This window comes from Cnephaeus nilssonii (assembly GCF_951640355.1).
Source record: "Cnephaeus nilssonii genome assembly, chromosome: 2".
In the NCBI taxonomy this organism is placed as follows: Eukaryota; Metazoa; Chordata; class Mammalia; order Chiroptera; family Vespertilionidae; genus Cnephaeus; species Cnephaeus nilssonii.
This window is the reverse complement of record NC_137073.1, coordinates 12,985,673-13,006,242: the sequence shown is the minus strand read 5'-3', so window position 1 is coordinate 13,006,242 and position 20,570 is coordinate 12,985,673. Positions and strand designations below refer to the sequence as shown.

Genomic DNA, 20,570 nt, shown 5'->3' with positions numbered 1-20,570 from the left:
AGATCTGTTTGCAGGTCCTGGATCAGGCACTGTGTTGAGGAGGCCCAGAAACTGTCTCCCCTATGGTTCCCACACCCACTGACTCTGGCAGGATGGGCCCAGGCCTCCAGACCCAGCCTCTGTCCAGGTAGGGAGGGTGGGGAGAGAGGTCTAGGCTACCTCTGCCCCGCCTCTCCAGGAGACCCACATTCCTCTATGCTATAGTCCAAGCCCTCCCCTCTGAGAAATATCTAGGGTTTAACCAATGGGGCAAATAGACCTTGGTCCTGAAGCTCTGTACCCAGGCTTTCTGGGAGCACCCACAAAGCTTTCGGTTGCTCTAGAAACCCTGGCCCAGGTTTGATGCCAAGGAGAGGCCCCACTAAAGCCCCATAGATGTACCTCTCTCTGTACATCTAGCAAGAACCAGGCCTGACACCAGAGCTGTCACTCAGGAAATGGGCAGGTAGCCCAGCACCTGGCACAGAGGGTGACAGCTGCCAGGCTGGCCTGTGATGTGGCTACCATCTTGTAGTCTGGGCCACATGGCAGGACCCTCACCTGATGGGAGCCCCAACAGGAGGAGTAAAGGGACAACAGTAGGCAAAGGATGAGCAGGTTGGCCAGGGAGAGTGGGGAAAGAATTCAACAACTTCCAGAAATGCAGTTGTGGGGCCATTCTCAGCAGGCGCTGGGGGTGCACTCCCTGCCCACCAGGACCCATGTGGGACCTCTTGGGGGTGGAGGTGCAGGACTGGGAGTTGCTGAGTGACTTTTCTGGGCCGGTTCCTTCCCTATACAGCCAAGACAACAGATGCAGAAGAGGCCACCTGAGGATTCCTGGAGGCTGTAGGACAGTCAGGGAGTGCCTGTGCAGAGTCCTCAAATTTCAGGTGATGACATATTCATCAGAGCCAGGAACAGCTCACCCCTCAACAGCAGGAAGGCCTGCACCCCTACTGTGGGAGACCCCCATGCAAGGGCAAGGCTAAAACCAGAAAGCAAGTGGTCCTGGGTCCACCCACCCACACTAGGACATCTTTAAGGGCCAGAGCCTATACACCCCCTCACCAGACCTGCAGAGTCCTGCTCCAAGAGACAGGGTGCCCAGTGCCCCCATCTTGGCATCACCAGAAAAGATGTGGTAGTCATCTCAGAACAAATAATGGGAACCAGCTGTCGTACCACCCCAGGAGAAGAAAGCCCCCCAGACCCACTGCACACAGGACATGAGAAGGCAGAGCATCACAAACACAAGAATCTTTAATGTCACATCAGAGAAAGACTGAGCCAGGATCTAACCCAGCAGATGCTGGGCTGGTGAGGACTTCCATAGGGGCCCCCACTGTGACCTGCACTCAAGGAGTGTGGGTGGCAGAAGTGGACAGTTCTGAGTGCCCACAATGAACAGGAAGTACTGCCCCCTCCCCTCCCCCCTGACTACGGCACGCATGTGATGCCATTGTATCCTCAGGTTTCCTCACCCTGGGGATTCTGTGGCTCACACCCACACAGATTCTGCAGCCAGCCAGCAGGCAGATGCAGCCTGAGTGCCAGGACCCCTCCCCAGGGGCTACAGAAGCATCTGCCCAGGAGCTGCCTGCTTCTGCAAGAAGCCAGTGAGGGGAGATGGAAGATTTGGCCAAAGGGGCTGTTCCTGCAGGGACACAGGGCAGGTATGTGGCCGGAACTGGGCAGCTGGGTAGGTGGGCACTCAGCTTCTAGCAAGGCAGCTCTGAGCACCCCACATGGCCTGGGGTTGGCTCCTCCTGCAAAGGGATTCTCAACGCACATGGTTGGCTCCTCCTGCAAAGCAATCTCCCCAGGGAGCATCACAAGTAACACTGTGCAATTTAAGGCATGAGGAGTACTGCCATCCAGCTTCCTGGAGGGTCCTGCCTCATTGAGGCTGCTGGTTTGGGCCAGGGGTCAGTGATTGCTTGGATCCCCCATACTGGCCACTGCTCCACTGAGGCAGCTGAGAGGTGTCAGGGACCCAGGAGTGCATCTGCAGAAAAACCCCCAAGGAAGGAGATGCTTTGGGGGTCAAAGTATTAGGAACTGTAGAGTGCAACCTGGGAGGAGTCCCTCCACCCACGCCAGAGTTGGACCACCATGGAGCAGCCAGACCTGTCAGCTCACCCCACTGAGAAAGGATATGGGCAGAGGTGGGGCTCTATAAATCCCTCCTGGACAGGGTCTGGGTCTGAGCAGAGTCAGGGGGGTGGGGCTCCTTGGTAGACCTGGAGGGCTGGGGGCATTGGGCTAACAGTGCCATTGCAACAGATTGGAAGTGGGTCCTGAGGCAAACAGAGCTCAATATGGAGCACAGGCCAGCTGACCAGGCTGGCCACCCCTATGACCTCAAATTCAACCTCATAGTTGGGAGGATATGTGACAGGTAAGGCCCAGTAGGGCCTGCAGAGGTCCCAGATGAACAGGGGCAGGGAAGGTAGAGTGCAGGGCCACATGCTACCTGACAGTCAACACCACCCTGGCAGGGTTGAGGGCTGACCATGTCGTGCAATGGTGCTGGGCAGGCTGGTGGCCGGGGTACCTCAGTCCTGCTTGTCCCCTCTCTGCCTCCAGGGGTAGATGAGCTCCCCGAAGAACAGCTTGCGACACAAGGAACCCCAGGAGTGTTTGGGGTGGCAGCCACAGCTGGGGAGTCGGTAGGTGTGTACCACACGATTGTAGGGCAGGGGGTTGATCTGAAAGAATAAGGGTAGCAGTCAGCCCCCAACTCCCTGGGATTGAGCTCTTTAGGCCTCAAAAGCCCTCAGAGGGGGTGAGGGGTATCCCTGGGGCCAGCTCTGTGCCAGTTGTGCTCTTGCCTGTGGTCCATGGGGTAGGATGAGCAGCTCGGGAGGGAATGACCTGTTCTGAGCAGGCCACAGGGAGGAGAGTGGGCTGGGCTGGCAGAGTGCAGACCCCTCCACTCCAGGACCCATGGAACTCCCAGGAGCCTTCTCAGGGACACACCTCACACGAGAAAACCACACAGGGCACCAGTTGCCTCCGCATCTGACCTCTCCCAGTGATCCTCAGGCCAACCCCACCTGCCTGGACCCAACACTGGTAACCAGTGAATCATCCAGGGGGGGTCACCTGGCAAGTAGCCTGCTCCCTCCTGAAGGCCCAGGGCCCCAAGACTGTTTCAGATAAAAGAGCCCAACAGAGAACAGATGTGTGTCCCAATGCCTTCACCAAATTTGTGCTGTTCTGCCTGGAACAAGAGCACTTGGAACCCAGGGCAGGATTTAGGGACCCATAGCCAAGTAGGCAGGAGCCCTAGACAGCCAAATGCATCTGATAGTGCAGGGGATCTTGTCCATGGGCTCTACTGGGGAAGGTTCCAGGCAGAGCTGGTCACAGTGCAGAGAGGCCTTGGGGATGGGAAAGTCTCCCTTTGGGCTGTACCCCTTAGCTCTGCTGGGCCCTCCTGCCTGTACCTTACCCTGGGCCCATGATGCTCTAAACCCAGGGCAGCAAAGAGGGGCCTGATCCCAGCTGCCCAGGCACATGGGCAGCATCATGGGGTAAGGAGCGGGATCTGTCCACAGACAGCAGTGTTAGGGGTATGCAGAGGCCTTACCTGCATCAGGAGGCGGAGGGGCCTGCCAGCCTCATGCTCCAGGACTTGAAACTTCACGCCGGCTACAAGGAGAACAAGGTGTTCCTGAGGAGGGCAGTGGACTTCCAGGGCTCCCAGGGCCCAGAAGACAACCCCCATCAGCCCTCCTCCTCTGTCAGCAGAGGAAGGCGTGGACAGAGGAGCGGTGAAGGCCCCTTAACCTCTGGGCAGCACTCAGAGGGCTGTCTGAGCTCTTCTGCCCTGCCTGTCCTTCCCATATGCCTCTTTGAATGGGTTGCTGGGCCAATATCAAAGCTTCCTACACAAATCCACTGAGAGGAAAAAACTGAGTGTCTGGCTAGCAGTGGAGCACAGCCTGTGCTGTTTTCCAAACGAGACGTGGGTTTTCCCACAGAGCCAACGGGCACTTGCTGGGTGGCGGCTGTCCTACTGGCATCTAAATGTCTTCCAGATTCTGTGTGTGTGGCCAACTGGGACCTACCATGCCCCTGGCCTGCAGTTTGGACACCCAAGCCTGGGGATTCCCAGGCTGAAGGTTTTTTGAAACGAGAAATATGAGCTAATTATTATTTGATGAAGAGGCCCAAGGCAAATTCAGGGAAGAAGAGAGGAGACAGCGGCATCTGGGGCCTTTAATGTGAAGTTAAAACAACTCTACTCTGGCAGTGAGCCAGGGTATGGGGGAGGAGGGTACCAAGTCTTGGTCTCTCCACTTGTGTTGCACTGGCATTCTGAGGTGTAGGCTGGGGGCTGAGAACCTGGGCAGCACAGTAGATGGGTCCTTGGCCTGGCCATCTGTAGGGAAAGAGCCTTGTAAAGAGGGTTTAAGGGCATCCAGCAGACTTTAGTCCAAAACCCGTGGAACACTCATATTCACATCCTCTGGGTCTGAGCTGGCTGGGAGCAGCCACAATGAGCTCTTGGGTGTCCCCAAGCTGCAAACTGGGGTCAGGGCCTCCTGGGCATTGTGGTCAACTCGGGGACCACCTGAACAACTGCTGGACAGGGGCTGTGCTAGAACTCTCCAAGGGCCCTGTGTTCAAAGCCCCTACACCAACCCATAACCCTGTGACCAACTCGGGGGACAGCCTCCCCTTAGGGGCATGTGGCCAACCCAGTGGTTAGTATCAGCATAAAAATGGGCAGCCACTTGCACAAGGGATGGCCGGGGGCAGCTGGGATGAGAGGCGTTGTCCCAGCAGATAGTGGTCTGCTGGGTACCAGGTAGGAGTGCATCTTGTCACACAGATCTGGCCAGCCCAGCATCTTCCATCCTGGCATGTTGCCTCCAAAATTGAGTTACCAGCAGGCACACACAGCCCCACACAACCACACGAGTACACGTCTTCTCTGAGCCACATGCAGGTACTACCTACATCACTGGGGACAGACCTCAGGGCAGATATTCACACTTGTCACAGAAAAGGGTAAAATAAGGAAATATCATCCCTGTGGCTTCTGAAACCTGAGCACCAGCTGGGCCCTCTACCTCCAGCTCAGTGCAGGCAACTGGTCCAGCAGACGGCCCGGGACCAGGGGTCTCTGTCCTCCCTTCCCACCCACCCCATGCACACCACCGCTGCCGGGCAGGAGGCACACATGGTGCAGTTGGTGTTTCTGCAGGGCCCACAGGTGTGTGCCTGCCCACCCAGCACAGACCTACCTGAGAGTCTGTAGGGTCGGCAGAGCCGCAGGCCGAGCGCATACAGCGGCAGGGAGTTGATAAGGTCCACGAGCAGATGAATCAGACCCTGCACAGTGACCACCAGGAGCCGGAGCTGCAGCATAGACAGTGCTCAGGGCCTCTGAGCCAGGACCATGGCCAGAGAAGGGTGACCAGGGACTCAAGAGCCTTGGGAGAGCATGTATCCCACTCTGAGGAGGGCACTAATCCCGTTCCAAACCCGAGACGCAAGCTCAGGAGGCAGGGAAGCAGAAGGCAGGAGAGGTTGGCCCTCCCACAAGGTCAGAAGAGACGGTGCTCTGATCCAGGGAAATAAATCACTGGTCCCTCGGCCCAGGTCACCTAGGTGCTGCTCCCTCCTTTATCTGAGTCCCCACCCCCATGCCAGACACGGGGAGACCTCCACCATGACCCGCCCACCGTGGGTCCTGTCCTCCTTGTACCCAGCTAAGTGTCCCAGAGCGGTGGGTGATGGCTCCCAGGGTAGAACCCCTATGCACTCCAGGGCCCAGCACACACTGCCCAGAGAGTTTAGACAGCCATACCCCATATGGCCTACAGCCTGCCCATAATTGCCAGGCTGGCAGGCACATCTGGCAGCGACCACTCTAAGTACTGCGGGCAAGGCCCCTTGGCCAGGTGTCATGCCCAGAGTCCCCCATAGCTTACCAGGGTGAACACCAGGTAGTACAGGGCCGTGGTGGGCAGCAGGAAAACCAGGACGGTGAAGAGCAAAGTCCCAATGAACAGCTGCCAGGAGAAGGGGACCCTTGGCATCAGCTGAAGCTCACATTGGGGACAGCCCCCACAGCACTGCCACACCCCTGCTTCCCTCCCCACCAAGCCCACCCTATAATTGAGCAGAAAGGGGATGCCTGCTGGTAGGACACTGGCTTCCTGAGACAACTCATGAAAGCCTGCTGATGACAGCTCTCTCCAGTACTGGGGGTGAATGAATGCATGCCCTCCAGACTCAGTGACCCATGGGAGATGGGGACAGAGAGAGGACCAGCCAGTAAGGTGTACAGCCACATACACCAAAGACAAAGGGTTGTGAAAATCATGCAGAAAAAGACACGCCCTGGAGGGCAACACTCAGGTTCCATGTGTTAGGTCTAAGCAAGCTAATGGGATAAGCCAGAACCAGAGTCCCATGCCTAGGGTCATGTCCAGGGCCCACTGCCAAGTCACTTCTAGAGCCTGCTGACCACTGATTCCCTAGGGCCCAGCAGTCTCTTGAGAGCAGGGTCGACCTCCCACGTGGGATAAGGTTCTGCACTGAGGGCCCCACATGATCCTGAATCTTGCAGACTCCCCAGGTCCCCGGGGTTGATGCCAACCCTGTGGCAAGTGAGCTGCAGGACAGGAGCAGGCTGCCTCCTCATGGTGCCCAAGCAGCTGCACTGGCCAGGCTCATTTACAGGGGTTGGCTGGACTGGAGCTGGGAGGTCACACTGGCCAGGTGAGGCCAGGGTGCACCCTCCCCTGCATCCTGCCCAATACCTGGTCCAGGTCATAGGAGCAGGAGTCCACCCGCTGGCGCAGAACATTCCACTTCTTCCCTCGGAACAGGCGCCAGAGTGAGGAAAGGCCACAGATCTTCAGGCAGTACAGCCTGCAGGACATCGGTGCCATCAGGACTGGGGCTGGGTACTGCACCACCCCTGTAGCCACCCAGCCCCAGGGCCTGTCTCTGGTGCCCAGGGTATGGAGGGCTGCACTGGGCCAGCCTACAGGGGTGGGGAGCACACACCCACCTGGCACCATACACATAGAAGCAGTAGATGTGGAAGGTGAGGAGGGCGATGATGTCCGACAGGATGGACAGGGCAACTGTCAGGCCCAGGCAGGCTGAGAGGCCCATGTGCCACAGGATTCGCTCGATGAATGGGGACATGAGGTGGATGTAGCCTGGCAGGAGGGGGGTCAGCCCTGAGAGGGTGCTCAAGAAGGTCCTGGTCCCCCACAAGTCCTCATTGAGGATGGTGCCTGAGTCTTCTGGAAACTGTGAGTGACAGACTATGCCACTGGCCATCCCTCAGTAGAGTAGCCAGCCTAGAACAGCAGGGCTCCACACGCACTGGACACCAAGAGGGCAGGAAGCAGGGGCCAAGGGGGTGGTGCCAGGCCTGGGCCCCACTGCCCTGCTCAACCAGGGCCTGTGTCCCTGAGGGCACAGGCTTTGGGAGCCAAGTCAGGGATCCCTGGGAAGTCCCATGGCCCACCCACCCCCAGCACTCACTGATCCACAGGTGGATATGGTACAGGAAGAAGCGGCCCAGCACCTGGTCCAGTGCCCGGTTCATCTTGAGCCCGGCGGGTGCGCCCATCAGCCACTGCAGCAGGTGCTGCAGCTCCTCGGCCACCCACTGTGAGGACACAGGGGCATGCTGTCCACAAACTGGGCCGGCCCGTCTGTGCAGGGCAGAGGTAGCCCGGGCTCCCTTCTTCAGGCGTCTGGACAGCCACCTTCTATCATGATGGGTACATGGGATTTCCCACACCTGTCTGGCCATGGAACCCCTCTTCACAGATATTCAGGGATTCGGGGCTGAGAGGCACAACCTATGATGCCAATAGTCTGTTCCTGGCCTTCTGGACAGGTAGCCCCTGATGGGAATCAACCTCAGAATAAAGCATCCTTGCCCTAACTGGTTTGGCTCAGTGGATAGAGCGTCGGCCTGCAGACTCAAGGGTCCCAGGTTCGATTCCGGTCAAGGGCATGTACCTTGGTTGCGGGCACATCCCCAGTGGGGGTTGTGCAGGAGGCAGCTGATGGATGTTTCTCTCTCATTGATGTTTCTAACTCTCTATCCTTCTCCCTTCCTCTCTGTAAAAATCAATAAAATATATTAAAAAAAAAAAAAAAGAATAAAGCATCCTTGCCCCATCTTACCACTCTGGCCACTGTACCCACAGAAGCCCTTAGCCCCAGGCTCCAGGATATGGGACAGAGCCAGGCTCACTGGGAACCTTGTAGGGACAGCCTGTGGGCCCACCCAGTCTCCCTCCACCAAGGACCCACCCACCACCAGTCACAGCAGAGGCCTGGGCCTGCCCTGGGTGGAGGACCTCAGGTGAGGGAGAAGGTGTCCAGCCTGTCAGGGGCTCAGGTAGCAGAGAGGAGAATGGGAGGGTCCCCTAAAGGGAAGGATAGATGGGGACTCAGAGTCAAGATCAATGTCGAGTGAGGGCCAGAGACAACACAGGGACCCTCACCAGCAAGCAATGAAGCTGTCCAGTGAGTGTCCTGGCTGCCCTAGGAGGAAAGCCAATGTCCGTGTGCCATGCCGGCCCCAGTGGGCAGGCCCTGAGGCCTCAGCCAATGCTGTGGCCACAGCAGTGACATCCCTGCCTCACAGTCAGAGGTATGCCACCACCACCATCCCTACCCCCAACCCCACCTGCCTTGCAGGCCTCTCCCAACCCTGTGTGAAGGCCTCAGCCGTATCAGGAGCAGTGAGAAGGGGAACAGAACGTTCTTTATAAATAGAGCTTATTTAATATTTAAAGGATAAGAGCTTGGCAGCAGGAAGAGGCTTTCATTTTTTAATTAAATATTTATATTTCTGAGCAGTTTCACAGAAAGGAGGTCTAGGGTGAAGTTGGCCACAGGCAGAGCACAGAGGAGCAGGCAAAGTAGCCAAGCCTCTTTCCCAGCCCCCAGCCCCTCCTTTCTCCTTCCTCTAAGCTGGGCCACTCTGAAAAGCCACGGACACTCTCAGCCTGTGAGGGCTCCTGCCTACAGAGTCCGGTCCAGCCACAGTAGGCCCAGTAAGCAACCATGGCTGGACGCTGATAATGGCCAGAGGAGGCTGAGCCCACAAGGGCCACCCAGTCAGGCCTCAGTCACAGAAGGCCCCTGAAGAGGCTGGTGGGTAGCTTAAGAGGCCAGCGGGATTGCCCAAACTAGGAAGACAAGCTCCCAACAGAAGTGACAGGATCACTGACTCTGAGGAAGGAAGGCAGAGAAGCTGAGTGCAGCAGGGGGACCCTAGAAGGATGACGTGGCAGGGAGGAGGGAAGTAGCACCCGGGCCCTGGAAACTTTGCCCAGATGTGCAGGGCAAGTCCAGGAGCATAGCAGATGAGCTGGTACCTCTGGCTCTCAGCATGGGAACTACAGAACCAATGCTGGGAGCGAGGTGACCACTGACGGATGGGAGGCCAGAGCTCAACCGCACACAGACAGCCCTGAACACACAGGTTTTCGTGATGCTGACCATGCAGAGGTCCCAACCCAAAAGGCAGTCAGGAGAGCAGAAAGTCATGCACTGGGGGCAGCAACAGGAACACTATGACACTGGGCCAGGCCCAGGGAGGTGGGTTCCCCCTAAAAGCCTTGACCACAAAGTGGCCCCCAGACATGGCCACCTTCAGGAAGAGAAGCTAGAAGCCAGGAGCTGTAATTTGACCCTGAGTGGGAAGGTGGGCACCTGGCAGATCCAAGTCTCCATGGCTCCTAGGGAACTGGTCTGGGGTCAGTGAGAAGGATTGCTCTTTGGGCCACAAAACGTGGAGGGGAAGAGCTGCTCTAGCTGGTTGAGGGGCCTCTGCTGCCCCCAGGAAGGGCCCCACCCCCACCCCAGGAAACAGGGATTGGAGTCCAGACCTGGCTCCACCCCATCCAACTCACATCAGCCACGGGAACAAGGGCATCAGCCAGCTGCCCAATGCGGTCTTTCCCATGGAGCCAGGACAACAGCGTGAGGCCTAGGGCCACGTCAAGGAGCACGGAGACAAGCATGTTGGCCTTCCTGGAAGGAGGGGTCCAACAGGAGTGGACGGTGAGGGCGGCCTGGCCAGAAAGGGTCAGCGAGGATGGGTCTGGTGCAGAGAAGGAGATGGGGCAGGGGCTTGGCCTATGGCACATCTGGCCGCTGCCGAGTAGACCCAGGGAAGGCCCCGAACCTCATCAGCTGCGAGGCATTCTCAGCCTTCTGGGTGCTGAAGATGAATGTGAGCTGCTCCAGCCGATGCCTGAGCTGCTCGCACGTGGAGAGCTTGCTCCAGATGAAGGACAGTGGCCACAGCTTGAATACCCTGTGAAGGAGCAGAGATGGATGGGCCTTCAGCTCCTCCTGGGGCTCTCCTGCCTGCCAGGGAGCAAGGGCTGCCTCAGTGTTACCAATACCCCAAACTGTGCAGACAGGAAGCCAGGCTCAGCCGGAGGCCCTGGTGGCACCAAACATCGATGGCCACACTTGTGAACTCAGCAGGGCAGGAACACAGGTGGGAGGGCCCAGATAAGCAGCCCAGTGGGGCTCATGGTACATTCACAACCATTAACTGGGTGCCCGAGCACCTCACAAAGAGCTGATTCCAGGCCAAATGCACCCCGGTAGTGGAGAGAAAACACTGTATTGTCACCCAGCGCCTTGCTGTGCTGGATGAGTGAGCCTCGTCAAGGGTCTCTGGGCTGACCTGGACTCCCAATGAGACTGATTTCTCTCCAGGCAAAGGAAGCACTGAGACGCTTCCACAGACATTCAAACATTGAGGGGACACGCCGGCAAGCAAAGATGAAGAAAGCGCTGGATTGCAACTCAGCCACGCCCAGAGGCCCTTTCCACTTACAACCTTGTGCCGGCAGGAAAAGAGAAAGGGCTGGTGCAAAATACACAGCCACCAACCTGCCGCACTTGGACTCTTCAGAAGGAAGAGGTCCACCCTTGAAAAGTTTAAAGGCTTCATCTCCAACCAATGAGCTATGAACCAAATCCAAGAAATGAAAAAAATAATAAATTAAGAAATAAATGGCCCTAGCTGGTTTGGTTCAGTGGGATAGAGCGTTGGCCTGCAGACTGGAGGGCCCTGGGTCGATTCCAGTCAAGGGCACATGCTCAGGATGCAGGCTCAGTCCCCAGTAGGGGGCATACAGGAGGCAGTCGATCAATGATTCTCTCATCATTGATGTTTCTCTCTCTTCCTCTGAAATAAATAAAAATATATTTAAAAAAAGAAATGAAACGCGTTCAGCATACTTCCTGCCCCCTCCCCACCAACTCCAATCAAATAGAAGGTGGCCTCGCACTGTCTGCACAGACCGCTGTCTGCACAGCAGTCTCCCCAAGGTTCAGACCAGCCCTGGGCAGCCTAGGCCCCAACAGCATCCCTGGGCTTGCCCTGGGGGAAACACGGGGCTCACTACTGCACGGTGACGGCCATGACTCTTTCATAATCATCACCAGTCCTTGACCAACATCTGACTGATGGGTTAATTCAAATTTGGGGCACATGAGTAGTTATTAACCTTTCTTGGGTCCTTTGAAAGCTGTTAAAAGCTAAGAAGCTTCTCTCCCCAAAATTGTAGCTAGGCCCAGACATACTTTCACATAGTTCATTCCAAGGGAATCATGAAGCTCTGAAACCCACCCATTCCCTGCAGCCGCCACAATCTAAGGCGTGTCCACACACAGCTGCCAAGGTCTCTCTGCCAGAACAGGCAAAGAGAGCAGGCAAGGTCAGTCCCCAAACCAGACAACTTAAACCCCTAGACCTAAGGGGAGAGGGTGCCCCCCCACCAGAGAGATGGCTTATCACAGAGAGAGGGCCCCTACAGCCCAGCCAGAACACCCTGGTGCTGCCCCAGCATTCCCCAGGGCCCTTAGGGCTTTATAAATCCCTTGACCAGGCCTGCAGCCAGGAGTGTTCCAGGTGATTCCAGAGTGGCCAAGGCTGGAGACCACCACACCACACCCGTGACTGTCAGTGAGTGGATACCCCCCCACAGCTGGTGTTTGCCCTGCTGCTGCCGGGGACAGGGAAGTGGGCGGGCCTCTATGTGTTTAGGAGGACGAACAACTCCCAGGCAGGGCAAACACCAGCCCTCAGCCAGCAACAACTCAGTCTGTCCATTGTCTCACCTCCCTCTCAAGGGCTGGAGCTGAGGTTCACCCAGTACCCCTGCCCTGTGGGTCATACGCAATCGCCAAGGTTGCCAGGAAGCCCGGCTCTTCCTCAGGAGTGCGGGTCACCAGAAGAGCAGCCACCACCAGGACACCCTCTGAGATACCAGGAGAGGAAATAGGGGAAGGCTGAAGCGTGGAGGACAGCTATGAGCCTCCAAACAGCCCTGCCTGGGCCTTCACACTGAGGGGTGGGCCTAGGACTTAGGAGTCTGACTCCTTCCTACCCTGGCCCCAGGGGTACCTACCGGCAAGTGCTGGCAGCTGAGATGAGTGACAGCAGGTAGGCCAGCAGCAGGCAGACGGGCCCCGAGGCCTGCTTGGCCAGCTCCACAAGAATGCTGGCCTCCACACCCTCTGACTGCCAGTGGCTCAGCCGCACGAGGCCCTCATCAAACCGGTCACTTCGGAAGAGTGCCTCGCTTCGTGCCACTGTGTCGAAGACAGCAGCCAGGCCCCTAGTGCTGGCCGTGGCATCCCCAGCCTGGTGGTCAGGCAGGGCTGTGGGCGGGTGCAGCTGGGACAGCAGCACCTTGCGCTGATCATAGAAGATGAGCATGACTTGGTCTTCGCCGGGGGCACTAGGGGAGGTAGGCACCTGCCGGTGGGTGGCCTTGCAGCTCCAGAACTTGCTGCCCCTCTCCCGGCACAGCTGGAGCCAGGGCTCGTGGGAGAAGATGGCGCCCAGGCCCTCCAAGAAATGGCCCAGGCTCTCCTCGGGCTCCTGCCGACGGTGGCACCAGGTGCCCAGCACAGTCACGCCTACTCGGCTGGCCTGCTGCACCTGGGCCAAGAGCTCCTTGACCTGGATGGGGATGAAGGGGAAGTGCACCACGGCCAGGACCACAGCACTGTTCTGCTCGGGGACCCACCGTCCAACCAGTAGGCCGCTGTCTGCTGAGGCACAGCATGTGGGGAAGAAAGCCTTCAGCACCATGCTGGGGACACTGGAAGAGAGGGGAGAGGCTTAGCTCAGAGCTGCTGCTGCCACCAACACTATGCCTCCATGGCCCCAGGGTGGCTGGCATCCCTGTGGCTATAGGCCATGGCCAATGTGTGGCACAAACCCCACTGGTTGGAGTAACCCAGTTTTGGGTTTGGCCATGGAGGCTGGTGTGGGGTCCCCAGTTGTCCATCTCCCATGGGCGCTGGCCTCACTTTGCCCTGGGCTATTGTGAGACAGGCCCCAAGTCACCCCTCATCCCCACCCCAAGGCAGGTCAATGCTTTCCCCCATTTCAGAGACAACAAGCAGGCTATTACATGACCTGCTCAGTACCACTCGCAGGGGTTTCGAAGATAAACAAAAGGTTTTAACTTTTGTTTTTAAAGACACTGATTAGTTTTTTATGTGTAGCACGCAGGAAAATGTAGTCTCATTAACAATTAAAGTAATGCAAATTAAAACTCTAAACAACCTTGATTTACTAACTAAGCTAACAAGAATAAAGTTGAAAATTTAAACAAATTGCTGCTGGGCTGAGGGAAACCAGACACGTGCACACTGCTGGTGGCTGTGGGCACTGGTGCAGACACCCCAGAAGATGCCTGGTAACCTGAGCCCACCTCCTGCCCAGTGAGCCTCCTGGAGGAGCCTCAGTGCTCAGAGAACAGGCTCAGCTCTCACAGGGCTTCTGCCCGTACCCTGACCGCAAGCCTGAAGCCGTGCCCATCCTGCCCTGGGAGCCCCAACCTCCCGCCACTTCAGGAAAGGGCTCCCCACAGGGCAGTGTTTCCTCTTGACACAGTGGAGCAGCTTCTTTGGAAGTATTCTTCCCACCATGTAGCTATCACAAGTGGGGGTGGGAGAAGTTCACTAGCCCTGGGGAATGGAGACACCGTCATCTTCTCTCCGGAGGAGGACACCAGCCTCCTGGCCTCTCACTACCCTCACATGGCCTCTGAGCAACAGGAACAGCACCAAGTGGCCGAAATTCCTGAATGTTGTGGGACCCTGAGCCTTAACTTGCCCAGAAGTAAGCTCACTGGGGATGAGGGTTTCTCAGCAGTCACCTCATTCTTCCACCTGAGCCCCTCCCAGATGGGACCTGACCCAGCAGGACCTCACCAAGTATGGACTGAGGGCATTCATATGGAGGTATGCCCTTTCTCAGACACGGGTGGCCCCCACTTCATCGGCATAAAGGGCAGAGCAGCCACCCTGAGCTAAGACCCCCAAGTTGGAGCCCATAGTGGAGGGAGAAAACACAGGCCTTGGACTAAGCCTGGGCCTCCAGGCTCACCAGGCCCTTGGGGACAAGAGGAGAGAGACACACACATGTTGGGGCAGTGTGACACTGTGGGAGGCACAGGGAGCCTTTTCCTGAGGACCAGGGGGCACTGGGAGGCCTCACACAGACACAAATGCCCAGGGTTTAAGAGGCTACTGATGCAGCTGCTCTTCTCCCCTGCAGGTAGCCCACTTGGGACCGGAGGGTCGAGGCCTCTCCCAGCCAGCTTGTGAAAAGGGCCTCTCACAGCTATGGGTTCCAGCTGAAAGGGCCCCTTTGAGTCCAAAGGCCCCGCCCCCAGTGACCAGGGAGGGCAGGCAACACTGTAGCCGCCTGGAGCCAGATCCCTGTGGCCATCATCAAGGCATACAGAGCCAACTTGTCTTCCAGAGCCTTCTGCAGGGACTGCCCTCCGGAGAGGGAAAGAGCGATTCTGCCTGTGAGGGACCCGGTGTGTCTGGCTTGACAACCACCATGGGGACCAGGCAGCACAGTCCAAACCTCTCAGTGCCAGCCTGTCAGAGCATAGCAACTCAGCCAGATGACACCATCACAGCCTTCGTGGGGACGACTTTCCCAAGAGCTAAGGAAAACTGCTCATTTGGGAAGTATTCTTCCAACCAGGCAGCTGTTGACAAGTGGGGGCGGGGGGAGTTCACTGTAGAAGAAGCAGCACAACTGGACCGACGGCGAACAGGTGCTCTGAGGGAAACTGGCTACCCGGTATGCTCACTTTGGGAAAATCTGTCGCCTTGTACACATTATGCTTCATCTACAAAGTTAACCAAAAAAAAAAAAAAAAAGAAGAAGAAGAAGAAGAAAAAAGCAGCAGCTCCTCATGTCTAAGGAAGAGCAGAGAGCAGAAGTTGATGTTCTTACCCGCGGGGCAGTGAGAAAGAACTCTTAACAGATTACGGAGCAAATTCCCATCCCTGCTCCCACCGCAGCCTCTGGGAGTGATGAGCACAAAGAAGTCTGCTCAGATCAGACAGCCAGAAAGAGATGAAAGAGCAGGCGATCGATAGCAGAGGTGAGCTTCGGAGAAAGCAAGGCAGTAACTTGGGCAACATGCACACCTTTAAAGACTAAAAGATACCCACACAACCCCCCCCCCCCAAAAAAAAAGACAACGAAAACAAGGGCCCATACCTAGAAAAGCCTCCCCTGTTAGAAATGGCACCAAGTTCCCTTATGAAACAGTCCATTCCCAGATGAGTCGGGATCTCTGGGTGCGCGCCCCACAGAAGCAGAGGCCAGTCTACCTGATGAAGCAGAGCTGCACTTCCCCCTCCATCATCCTTAGCACAAACTGGCTCCAGGAAAAAGCCCAGGTATGGCTGGGCAGGGGCATCTTACTGGCTGCAACCCTCCTCTGTGAGGCCTCCCAGGCACTGCTCCTCCATAGCTCACAAGAATTAGTTTTTACCCCATGTTGTTTGTGTTTTAAAAAATGTTTTCCCCATGTTTTGTGAACAGTGCCTTTTCCCCTCTCGTTTCAGAAGAATGGCCATGAATCTAGGATGCTGTTGTTTGCCCTTTACTGCAGTCAGGGACAAATATAAAGTGCTGACAGCCAGTTTCTCTGACCCTGAGTGCCCTTCCCAAGAGTCCACAGCAAGACCCAAGTTGGGTGGGTCAACAGCGGGAACGACTGGCCAGGCGCCCTTCACCCCACCGGGTGTTGGGACCAGACTCCCCACCAAGAGCACCCACATGGCCCGGTCACAGATCCACCGGGTCTGGGGAAACGGCCTCCTGAAGAGGGACTGGGAGGGGGGAGCTCGCGGGGGCCGCTCACTGCCCTCCTAAGTCGCAGGCCGGCCCTGGCAGGTGGCGTCCCCCTTTTACTGATGATGAAACAGAGGCTCCGAGTGGGAAGAGATCTGCGCCGGCCCGGGAGACGTCTTCGGGAGAGCCTTTCGCTCCTTCGCCTGCACCTGGTCCCGCCGCGACCGGGGAGTTGGGGCCCACAGCCCCGGGGCTGGGGCCGGGAGGGGGGCTCCCCAAGGTCACACCGCACGGCCGTCAGCCCTCCCCGGGAATGCTCACCGGCTGCTCCCGAGAGCCGTGCCCTCGGGCGCTGGGTTCGAGATGAGGTTGGGGATTGCGTTGGGCGGGCCAGAGCGGACGACAGCAGTCGCAGTCGCAGTCCCCAGCCCCGCTGTGGCGGTGCCTCGGGACACGAGCCCCATTTCCGCCGGCTCCCAACGTTGCCGCGCGACGGTCCGGCCCCCAAAGGCGCTCGGGCTGCCCGCCGGCCTTGCCCGAGCGTTCCGCGCATGCAACGTTCCTGTCCCCGGAGCCCGGGGCACGCGCGCGTAGTTTCCTTGTTTTTCCTTCCTCGCAGCGTCTTTGTTCCCACACAGGCTCTTTGTTCCCCACCCCGCAGCGACCTTGTCCCTCCCTGCAGCATCCTTGTGCCCCCCCCCCCCCAGTGTCCTTGTGCCCCCTCCAATCCATCTGCAGCACCCCCAACACCCCTGCCTTCCAATTCCTCCACCTTCCCACAGTTGCTGAACCTCTGCGGGTTTCCTCATCTGAGGGACCCAGGCTTTTAAGGTCCCCCACCCTCCCAGGGTGAAAGGACACCTATGCCCTATGTGTAATTCCAGAAAGAGCTGCCTCCCCAGCCCCAGGCTGGCACCTTCGAACACTGGTATCTCACCCACACCCACCCCCGCCCCAGAGACAGGTGGGCTAGGAAGTTGTTGGGCCCGGGAGGACCAGCCCAGAGGCTTCAGCCATCTGATCTGATCTCAGGAGTGTTCCTTGCCTCTTCTGCTCTGGGGTATAATACCCTAACACCAGTAGCAACAACTATTGAGCACCTTCTGCACACGTTTTACATTGACCCATTTAATGCCCCCACCCACAGGGGCTCGACGTATGGAGGGAACCTTATCAGAGGTGAATGGCCTAAAAACTACAGACCCCAATATCCTGGTGATAGACAGGAGCACCCCATCATCAGCCTTCAGGAGCAGGACCAGGCACTGTCCCCTCCCCCTGAAGACCTCTTGCTGGCACTAGGAGCCTATCTGGGCATCAGACTCAGTCACCCGCACTTTCCCACCCTTTTGGGGCCTCACTTCCCTGCTGTTTTTAAGTAGCAGGAATCAGTCTTCATAGGAAGGCTCTCCTAGATTTGACCACTGCCTGGAACCCTCCCAGCACCTCCACCCAGGAACTTGGAGCTGTTTGGTCCTGGTTTACAGAGGAGAAAATGAATGATCAGACAGCCTGTGAGATAGTCTCACATGGGAGAAGTGGCCAGGTCCACGAAGGCTCCCAATCCAGCCATGTGACACCCAGGGTAGCCCCTCCTTTGCCTCCCCCTTACCTCAGCTGGGCCAAGAGAGGCTGCATGAGGCTCGGAACCTGGGGCGTCTCTGAGGATGGGGATTGTGAGGAGCCGCACCCCTGTCCAGGACACCCAGCCCAGCCGCACCCTCCCTGCCTGCCTGTGACTGATTAGGAGACCAGGACTGAGGCATTTGGTGGGAGATCCTGCCTGGATAAGTGCTGGCAGCTTGTCCAACACGCCAACGATCTCCATGCTTCAGCTGCTGGTCCCAAAAGCTCAGGCCTCCTGGGCCCCGAGCCAGAGGGCCAGGGCCTGAGTGGATATGGGAGTGGTGAGCTCTGGGGCACAGTGAACTGGGGCATGGAGAGGACCCAGCTTTGGAGGCTGGGAGGCAGTTGATCTGTGGCTGCTGACAAAGTCTGAATTCTCTCCAAGAGAAGATAGGAGGCCAGCCCAGGGCCTGGCCCACTAGGCGCTCAGCAAATGTGCAGGATCAGGAAGATAGGGCTGGTGGCCCTGGAGGACTCTACCACTCATGGTGGTCTGGAGGCCTAAGGGCTGGACCCATGCACAGTGAGGGGGCTGCTGCCATCTGAGCCCACCTGGTCAGGCCAGCTACGAGTGTTACATGTAGCTGTCCCCTGCGTCCATCACCATGAGCTGGCTCTGGGGCCCAGAGACCATGCCCAAGGGCTTCCCCGGCCCCTCGAACACCATGCAGATGGGTGTCCTAGCCCAAGGGAAAGGGTCAACCTGACACTGATGCTTGTCTGCCACAATAACGTTACCCTCCAGATCAGGGGACACACCCAACAGGCTGCCAAAGCCATGGCCCGTCAGGCCCCCCGGGAGCCCAGTGGCTCGCAGGCACTTCAGAACAGCTAAGTATCCCCAAACTTCTCACTCACAACAAAGCCCCTGTAGACCCCAGGCCCACCCAGCAGGGCCCCTCCAGACCCAATGTGAAGCCATGTACAGCTCCGGGAAGCAGACAAGGGCATCCACAGCCAGCCCCCGAGGGGCCAGGAAGTGTCCACCATCACCCAGTTCCTCGGGCGCTTGGGAAGTGTGCTGGACTGCGTGGACAGCCCTGTGGACAAGTTCACCGACCACCATGAGCGCAGCAGCTGTCACAGCCACATCCTCTGGCACGAAGCCCCTGAACTCTGGCACCGGGCAGGACAGGTGGCAGACAGAGCGTCCCTCAAGGTCCAGCACAGCACGTAGATGCAGGAGCAGCTCCAGCTTTCAGGAAGAGCAGGCCACCCAGGGAGCAGTGCAGACCCTGGGCCCCCCTCAGCCCTGCAGGCACCGGGATCTGCCTGAGCAGCCAGGAGTGAGCCGAGTCTCCAGGACGGTCCAGAGCGAGTGAAGGGCCTGGGGGGCAGCTGGCCAGCTGGTGGGGAAGCCCAGAAGGAAAGAGCAGGAAGCCAGAAGGTGGGTGTGCCAGCGAGTTACTATGGTTGGGCCAAGTTTGGGGCTGCTAGAGAAAGCGTGCCCCGCGGTGTGCCGAGCAGCAGCTGCCTCAGTTCCCCTGTGTCCTTCCAGGCAGTGCTGGTGTTCTGATTTTCAGAGGAGGCAACTGAGGCGTGAAGATGGGGGTGGAGGTGAGGGAGCTGGATTCAAACTCAGTTCCACCAGGTCCTGAGCCTGGTTCAGCCCCCAAACCCAGCAGCCAGCTGTCTCTAGGTCCTATTTTCCCAGCATGATGCCTGGAATACAGTTCTGGGAGACATGGACCGTGAAGGTTGCTGTGGGCTTTGCTCTGAGACCTGAATGAGCTTGTGGGCATTGAGATGTCCCAATGAGGGTGAGGGTGACAGATGAGGAGTGTTTCTCAAACCCATTTGCCCATGAAACCGTTCCTTCCTTTAGGCAGGGAAAGTGACCCTTCTTGGGGACAGCCCAAGCCCCTGCCCATTGGTACCACACAGTCCCTGGAGACTTCCAACAGCCGAGGGATGAGGCCAGGGTCCTGTCCTACGCCTCCCCACCTGCCCTTACCCAGGGAGGCCAGCGGGAAGGGTCTCCTGCCCAGGGCCAGACTTTGGACCCTGCTCCAGCGGCAGCCTCTTTAGTTGGAAACCAGAGCCTGAGGGAGTGGAAGGGGCCACCTTGACATGAGCAAGGAGGAGGGGGCAGGAGAAGCCACTGGGCCCTACGGAGTCCTGACACTCCGCTTCCGCTGCTAAACCCCAAGGACGCCCAGTGCTGCCACATTCCTGCCTTGGGGCCTTTGCCCCGGCCTCTGGGCCATTCTTCCCGCTGCCCCTGCTTGGCTGGATGCCACTCGTGGTTAGCGCAACCAACCCCTCCCCAGGGAGGCCCCACAGCCGTCCGCACCCCACACCCTTCTGCGATGTCAGGCATGGGCTCACTCTTCAGAAGGCTCTGAGCAGATATCTGCAGATGAAGCGGTCCCACCCCCCGACCCCCAGCAGGACCAGGGGCCAGGTGGAGGACTTCCAGGGGTCCATCGTGTCCCCGCACCCCTAGAATGGGCAGGTTGGGTCCTGTCTCTCTGTTTCCATTTCTGCACCGGTGAAGCTGGGTGATCGCCCCCAACAGGGCCAGGCTGTTTGCCCGGAGGGTGATGAGAAATCAGGGAGCAGCAGACACGACACCTACAGGTGCCGATGGGAGGCCCAAGGCTCAGGACCTGGGGGTTCTCTGGACACTTCCTAACTCAGCCCACAGTCCCCTGCAGCTCCTCTGGGAAGCCCCTGGAAGGTGGAGGGTCAGCCTCTGTCTGCAACTCACAGCTCTCCCCGCCTGGCTGGCCTACACCCGCCTCTGGACACTGGCTCTTAACGCCCCTTGGTGGGGAGGGTGGCCGATGCTATCTGATGCCCGGTACAGTTAATGGGGCAG

General features: G+C 58.0%; 1 protein-coding gene across 2 annotated transcripts; it reads right to left on the bottom strand.

Annotated features, from left to right (window-relative positions):
• Positions 1 to 1,224: 1,224 nt before the first annotated feature.
• PIGQ (phosphatidylinositol glycan anchor biosynthesis class Q) lies at positions 1,225 to 16,604 on the bottom strand. 2 transcript variants are annotated; one of them, XM_079781615.1, is made up of 12 exons: positions 16,445 to 16,604; positions 12,414 to 13,112; positions 10,169 to 10,300; positions 9,894 to 10,014; positions 7,501 to 7,627; positions 7,016 to 7,169; positions 6,762 to 6,873; positions 5,928 to 6,008; positions 5,238 to 5,352; positions 3,575 to 3,636; positions 2,537 to 2,690; positions 1,225 to 1,987 (listed from the first exon to the last, which is right to left on the bottom strand). In XM_079781615.1, exons 1-11 carry the CDS (start codon positions 16,585 to 16,587, stop codon positions 2,538 to 2,540), a joined length of 1,899 nt encoding a protein of 632 aa, XP_079637741.1. In that variant the 5' UTR covers positions 16,588 to 16,604; the 3' UTR covers positions 1,225 to 1,987; position 2,537. The 2 variants fall into 2 exon arrangements, with proteins under 2 accessions (XP_079637741.1, XP_079637740.1); XM_079781614.1 differs by having other exon boundaries at positions 1,225 to 2,690.
• Positions 16,605 to 20,570: the final 3,966 nt, after the last annotated feature.